The sequence below is a fragment of the Hordeum vulgare genome, chromosome 7H (assembly GCF_904849725.1).
Source record: "Hordeum vulgare subsp. vulgare chromosome 7H, MorexV3_pseudomolecules_assembly, whole genome shotgun sequence".
NCBI classification, from domain to species: Eukaryota; Viridiplantae; Streptophyta; class Magnoliopsida; order Poales; family Poaceae; genus Hordeum; species Hordeum vulgare.
This window is the reverse complement of record NC_058524.1, coordinates 390,352,817-390,360,258: the sequence shown is the minus strand read 5'-3', so window position 1 is coordinate 390,360,258 and position 7,442 is coordinate 390,352,817. Positions and strand designations below refer to the sequence as shown.

General features: G+C 39.0%; 1 protein-coding gene across 1 annotated transcript; it reads left to right on the top strand.

Annotated features, from left to right (window-relative positions):
- The first annotated feature begins 1,767 nt into the window (after positions 1-1,767).
- Positions 1,768-7,184, top strand: LOC123410613 (peroxisome biogenesis protein 2). Its single transcript, XM_045103556.1, has 8 exons — positions 1,768-1,876; positions 2,552-2,665; positions 2,771-2,927; positions 4,500-4,636; positions 4,713-4,813; positions 5,087-5,204; positions 5,811-5,977; positions 6,791-7,184. Exons 2-8 carry the CDS (start codon positions 2,555-2,557, stop codon positions 6,894-6,896), a joined length of 897 nt encoding a protein of 298 aa, XP_044959491.1. The 5' UTR covers positions 1,768-1,876; positions 2,552-2,554; the 3' UTR covers positions 6,897-7,184.
- Positions 7,185-7,442: the final 258 nt, after the last annotated feature.

Below are 7,442 nucleotides of genomic sequence, written 5' to 3'. Positions count from 1 at the left end.
GCAAATTGCGGCAACGGTCAGAACTCTCAACTGTGAGAGTCCTTATGTCTCTCATATTCCTCACTTGAGACTTTTGTAGGATTAGGCTTGGGTTGAGCATCATGAGGAAATTCATTCCGTAGTATTACCTTGACCCCCTTTAACAGCACGGTCTTCCTATGACTCAAGAGTGAAGAAAATGAAATAGAAAGAATAAATCTTCACGCTTCAAAGTCTTTGGACCGATTTTTTTCCAGGACACACCGACTTCCTCATCTTCAGTATCTTCATGAGGAATATTAATTTCATCGCGATCCAAATCTTCATCATAAGACCAATTTCTTCAGCCGAAGATATACATTTTCAGGGGTCGATATTCATCGTATAACTCAAACTCCTCAGCGACTTAAAGATCCTGTATACACTCATGAACACATTAGATACTTAACCTATAAGTCTTGAAACCACCAAAATCACTAAAAACACTAGATGCACTTACAGTAACTAAACCTACCGACAACATACTCCCCATATATGAGCAAACATCCCTATCTATCTAAATGGGCCTAATTAATTACGCACATAATTAACAATCTGGTAATTAATTGCATTAATAATTTGATTTGCAAACTGATCGACACCTCGTTTCAATGTATTTATACATGGAAAGTTCTATCTAGAAGCATCGTACCGTGGACATCCGGTGCGGCGGCTTATGTGTTCTTTTTCTCATGCATGCATGCATGCAATGATGTCATCAGATTCGTTTTAAATGATGGGAATTGATAAACTTTTATCTCTTAAACCGTTAATTCGATCGATGATCCGTTTTCGTTATTGACTTTGTTTTGACGAAATCTTCAAAACAAGGTCTCATGTCGATATGTTTTGACAAATTTTTTTCTCATACTTACCACATTTTTGCACTTACTTGTCATATTAGTAAGTACTTACTTGTCTGATAAAAAAATACTTAATCGCCATTTTTTTGGAAATTGCGTATAAATATGACATCTCGACATAATCCAAATGACAAGCACAGACAACGTTTTCTAGGCGATTATAGACAACTCAGCATATTTAAAACTGGTGACCACAAAAAAATCTTTTTGGTCATCATTTGTAAATATGACAACTCGACATAGTCGAACTAACATCTTGACAACTAAGGTTTTGTAAAATTGGCAAATATGCAATTTTAAACTACTAGTAGTATTACTAGTACTAACCAGATGCATTTAGTTAGTGAATAAGGTTTGACAACACATGTTTTGTGTGTGACACTTTTTATACCGATTTTCTATGTGACACTTTGCATGCAATGCATATTTTTGTGATGTCATCTGCATATTCTTCTAGTCCACGCTGTTGTGTGCTGCAATATGGATACATGCGGTACATGATTCACATCGAGAAAACATTATAATTAATTTATTTTTTTCGAACAAATAAGTGACTAATAATACGACAAGCAAGTCTAAAAATGTGGCAATTATGGTTGGAGAAAAAAAGTTTTTAAAACATGTCGACATGGGGTCTAGTTTTGAAGATTTCATCACGACAAAACCAACGGTAAAAACAGATTGTTAATTAAATTAACGGTTTTAAAGATAATTTTTTTAAAATTTTAAGGTAATAGAAAGAATTTTGATGACGTCATTACATGCATGCATTGCGCAGGGAGATAAAATTAGACTCCGTAGAGCTCATCCCTACTAAACCGAACAAATTCTCAATTCACCAATATGGCTAAAGAAAAACTAAACGAGCATCCCTTAAAAAAAACGGAGAAAAAGAAGGGGAAAACCTCCTTGTCCACGACCACGAGGTGGAAAGCGGACACCCTTCTCTTCTTCGTCAGACCTCCTGCTTCTCCGGCGGCCGGAGCGCCGGCGCGGTGAGCTCTCCTCTCCCTTCCCGTATTTTTTTCCGACCGTTCGCCGCCCTTCAGAACCCTTTTCCACGGCATCCCGCGCGGTGACTGTCCTCTAGCCGGAGATCCCTCGTCATCTTCCTCGTGGTCGTGGGATGGGGTACCTTCACTTTGCTGCGACCGATCTCATCCAAATCTACCTCTCCTTCCTTCTAGTCCATCCAGTTCGTGGTTGATTTGTTTGCTGCGTGGTGGAGCATAGACCAGAAGCAGTTTATTTTCCATAATTTTGGGTCTTCAGCTGAGTCCCCCATCCCCCCACGTTTGCTAGGTCTGCCCCTGGTCTTATCCTTTTGGGAATCTTTTTTACTCTCCTGAAATTCGGGAGTACAGATGAACCCCCATGCACCATGTTAAATTTGCTTAGGCTGGAACTGATATTGCTGAACCCGTTTTTCGATATCTGGGTCTTTGCCCATCTTTCTTGTGTTGCACTGCAAACATAAGATTCAGTTTTATTTTCCACACCAGTTCAAAAGACGAACACACATCTGGTTTCCGAACCAGTTGAGCCGAACAATAATCACTCTCCTAACAAGGAGCAGATTCATTATCTGTTTGTCAGAATGGGCAGGATAAGAGTCACTACTCCGTGAGGGCGTGAGGCTAATAAGTTGTAATATCTTTGTGTAAATGCAGACCATGATCCCAATTACAATATCTAGAGTCAACCAGTTTGATGCTGCGAGGCTTGATGTTGAGATGTCCGCCATGTTGAAAGAGCAGCTAGTCAAAGTATTCTCTTTGATGAAGGTACTTTCTACAGCAATCATCTTGATTTGGGTGTTCCTCCCATGGCTTGCACATAAGTGCATGCTGCTTATAGCTTTCAGTGTTGATGTTTTTCTTTGGTATCAGCCAGGACTCTTATTTCAGTATGAGCCTGAACTCGATGCGTTCCTCGAGTTCCTCATCTGGAGGTTCTCAATTTGGGTAGACAAGCCAACCCCAGGGAATGCACTGATGAACTTGAGGTATAGAGATGAACGGGCAGCACCCATCGCAGGAAAAGAGGGTATTTAACCATACAATTTTCTCAACTGTGGTCTGATTTGTGTATGACATGTTTTTGTGCCTTTGTTCTTGGTGATTATGCTGATTAGAGTTGTAACATAATTTGAATTGTTCTCAACATAACTTAGATTCTTGTCTAGTGTGTACAGAGCTACCAGCTGCTTGTAATGCATTCTGATCTGTGCATTGCCCTTGCATCAGAATACCCTTTTAATAACTTCAGTTGAGTCATATATGAGTATATGACGTTGAAGTTGGGTTCGGCCAGCATCCTTAGGTGTGAGCTTGTCTGCAGCTAACTCATCGCATGTGTGTTTTGGATTCTATGATATCCATTGAGCATAAACACAATGAAACATCCTATGACTGCACCTACAAAAATTCTCATTACCAGTAGAATAGTAGATTGTGATGTACCAAACCCCATCGCTGCCTCCTGTCCCATATCATGTCCTTTGGGCAAACAAGGTACAGTGTGTAGATACATGTTGTTTGACACTTCCTATATATCCTTTTCCGGTTTTCCCAATGTATTCAAATGTGAGAGGCACATTTGACGCTTATGATCTGAAGTGACCTCAGATATGAAGTAAAGGCGCTCTTGCCCAAGAATCATTAATCTCAGACATAAACTTAAAGTATTTAGATGATAATTATCATTGGATAAAATATGTTGATGAAAATTCTGCTGTTACTGGCATATTAATGTTTTGGTCAGTTAGGAAACTATATTTCAACCAAATCAACCTTTTACAAGGGACAAAACCTAAGGCTTTCTCATGTTTATTGCCAGCTAGCTCAGAAAGTTTACGTTATTAATTCACGATCTATTGAGTATGAGTGGTGACAGGTACCAGGGGGGAGGCCTATTTGGTGCCTTTTTTCTTTTGCCACTCATTGCCTCATTGTTGTTGCACCTGGTTGCTTTCATTTTGAGTTCCGCATCGAGTGCCAGGTCGCACCCAAGTGATACACCGATCTCTAACTTCCTTATCTCCCTGAGCACAAAACAACACACTTAAGCCCTCCAATTAGAAAGATCAATTGAACAAAGAAGCAATTTTGATGCGGTAAAAGTTTAGGAGGGAGGGGCAAAGACTTATGAGACCGCCCTTAGACAACCCCTTCCTGGACGATGCAGATGGAGTAGATGCCAATGGGCTCGTGAGCTTTCAGTCAGGGCAGTGAGTTGGCATGGTGACATGCAGCACTACTGCTCGTAGTCTTTGCCGTTGCTAGCTGTGGCTGATTGTCTGTGGCATGGGAGGTGTACAGGGTTCGGAGGGGAGGATTAGTTGAACCAGTCCCTGGTTTGGACTTCGTGCGAAGAGAAAAAATGCCTTCTGGTGGGGATTAAGGATGGAAAGTCAAAGAAGTAACGGAAAATCATTGAACAGATTACACTGAAGCAGGTTAAAGAATCAACTACATTGGGTATGCGGGTTAATCCTTGATTGCAATCTAAGTGGAGGGCAAATAATTGATTTCCCTTTGTTAACTGTTAACGCTTTAGCTACTTGATTATTTGTCATATTACCTGAGCAATAACTGATGAATTCCACGTATTTTTCAGTCAGAACAGGTTTGGAAGGACCTGGACTTTCAGTTTCTCAAAAGATCTTGTACTGTATTAGCACTGTTGGTGGCCAATACTTATTGTCCCGATTGCAATCTTTTTCTGCTTTCCGTCGCTGGGGTGATTCTGAACAGGTTACCTTTCAAAAATTATTTCTGGAAATTTCAAATTCTTTTCGATCATGCTAATAACTCATATTTTGTATCATAGAGACCACTAGCACGTCGTGCTTGGGGCTTGGTGCAGCATGCCGAAGGACTGTACAGAGCTGTTTCATTCTTTAATCTGTTGTCATTTCTTTATGGTGGAAGGTATCATTTCTCTACCTCTTTAATTATGTTCATTACTTTGTATATTCTGTGATTATGTTAACACAGAGGGTATATTTTTGCAATTGAGGAACAGTTTTAGTATTGTGAACACAGGCACTCCACTAAGATTATAGACGACATAATGTACTTGAATGAGCTGGAATAGCATACTTCAAGAATTGGCTAGCCATTTAAGATTTTATAGGATCATCCTGCTAGTTTTTTATTCATTGTAAATATGTTTTATTAGCTTTTCTGTGTATGTTTATACAGATATAAAACTCTCGTGGAAAGGATTCTGAAAGCAAGACTTGTGTATGGGAGCCCCAATATGAACAGAGCCGTAAGCTTTGAGTACATGAATCGGCAGCTGGTCTGGAATGAGTTTTCGGTAAATCTCCTTTTGCATGTGCCTATCTGACAAATAGTTGCTAACTATAAAGTTCACTTATGCTGTGATGTATAATGTATTACACACTACCTAGATGAAGGCTTTTGAATTAGGGTATGCAAAATGACACCTTACATCTAGCTAATGTAGGTTACATATATTTCTGAAATTCTTCGGAAGTTCTAAACTTCTAATGTTCCTATCACATATAAAAAGTAAATTCGAGAAAACCTACGATTAATTCCATAATTCAGTATTTCTACTCTAGCGGTCAATGCAGTTAATTTTACACTTCACATGCTTTCTGCATGTCTAATTAGTGTTACGTACCAAAATTAATGGATGTATCGCTTCTCTGTAAGTATTTAATTATCCAACATTTTCTCATCCATCCAACTTTATATAAATGCTTGTGCTTACTCGAATCCTGAGATACCAGGATGCTAGTGTTAAAATGTTTCATGGAACCTTCATTGCACGCTTCCTATTCCCAATGGAATGAATCTAGATGCCAGAATGTAGAACTTCAAATGACTTGTTTGGTATTCAGTAGGACGTTTCATGGTATACTTCCAAACAGTGGCTAACATTGCTTACTTTGTGCAGGAAATGTTGCTTTTGCTTCTACCCCTCTTAAATTCATCCTCAGTAAAGAAGTTCCTCCTTCCTTTCTCTAAGGATAAATCAGCAAGTTCTTCTGGTGATGAAGCAAACTGTCCTATATGTGTCTCTAGTCCTAGCATTCCCTTTGTAGCTCTCCCATGCCAACACAGGTACTCTGCTCCTTATTGCCCCTAGTCTTTTTCATATATTCCATTTGTGGTATAGTTGATACACTTGTTTGATTTCATCTTGAATATTAAGTTGACAGTCTTTACGGCCAACTACTTCCATTTAACGCACTTCACCTTTGGGTCACACATATAATCCTGAGAAAACATTGTCCATATTGAATTAGCTGGTTGTAATGGACCTATGCAGCCCCAAACCACATTTTAGCCAGAAGTGCCTACATAATTTGTATTACGGCGCTGAAGCCCCTGTTCAAGAATTCAGCCGATTAACCAGTTAACTTGCCAATTAATCCCTACTCGTAGGGTCACCGAGTAGCCAATAAACTGATAAGTCATCCGATTAACTTGCCTATTAGCCTATTACCCCCCTACTTGCCAGCCAACCGAGCAGCTACCAGCTAACGATTTCCTCAACAATGACTGCAGTTAAACCTTAAAACCTTAGACACAGAAGCCGCCAGGCATTGATGTCAAATTTACAAAATATTAGTTAAAGAGTTTATAAATAAACACATCAGTACTCGGCACTGTAAAATCCTTCTTGTCTTGAGGTTGGTCTTTAGATTAGTTGCTGCCATGTGGCAGTATTTGCTAGTGGCCAGTCATACTTTAGTGAAATATTGTTTTCATACGAGGCAGCACTCGTACGCAGCATACAAAATCTTATTACGTGTTTGTTTCCCACCAAATTATTGAACAACATGTCACCTTGATCATTATGCCAGTCTTCTTGTATCTCAACATGTTTTGTGTTAGCTTTTTGTTAATAGGAAAATTCTTTGTTGCTTTTAGGTATTGTTATTATTGCCTACGAACGCGGTCTGCAGCTACAAGTTCTTACAGATGTGCACGCTGTAATGAGGTTGTCGTTGCGATTCAGCGACATGGATCAAGTTAGTTTTACTTGGACTCAAGAATTCTTGCACAAACCCGCACCCTCTGTTGTAAACTAGAACGCTTCTTCGCCCACTACCATCAGATTTTTGAAGCTCCAGTCTACATATTATAGACCCGAAGCAAAGACAAATTGGTGTATGGATATTGGTGGTGTAAAACGTCATGTTTTGTTTGTAGAAGCTATAGAGAAGTCTGTGAGATGGAATTCTGGGTCTGTGCAGACAAAAATATGTTCTTTGAGGAAGAAGCATGTAGTTTGTTTTTGTGGAATATAGTAATTTTCTGGTGATTTGCAGTTTTGCTGGGTACTATATATTTTGATGGCAATAGTCAAGAGGTACTTCAAATTGTATCCAAAACCCTTAGAAGCCGTGATTTGATTTCTAAATCATTTATGAAAATTTATGGGTTTATAAACCATTGGAAGAGACCACTTTTAAACAAGTACACAAAATCACCAAAATAGCTGTAAAATAAGTTATTTTAATAATTTTTCTTTTTTGGTATATCAATAGTTAGATTCATATGGATTTATTACGTAAAATAT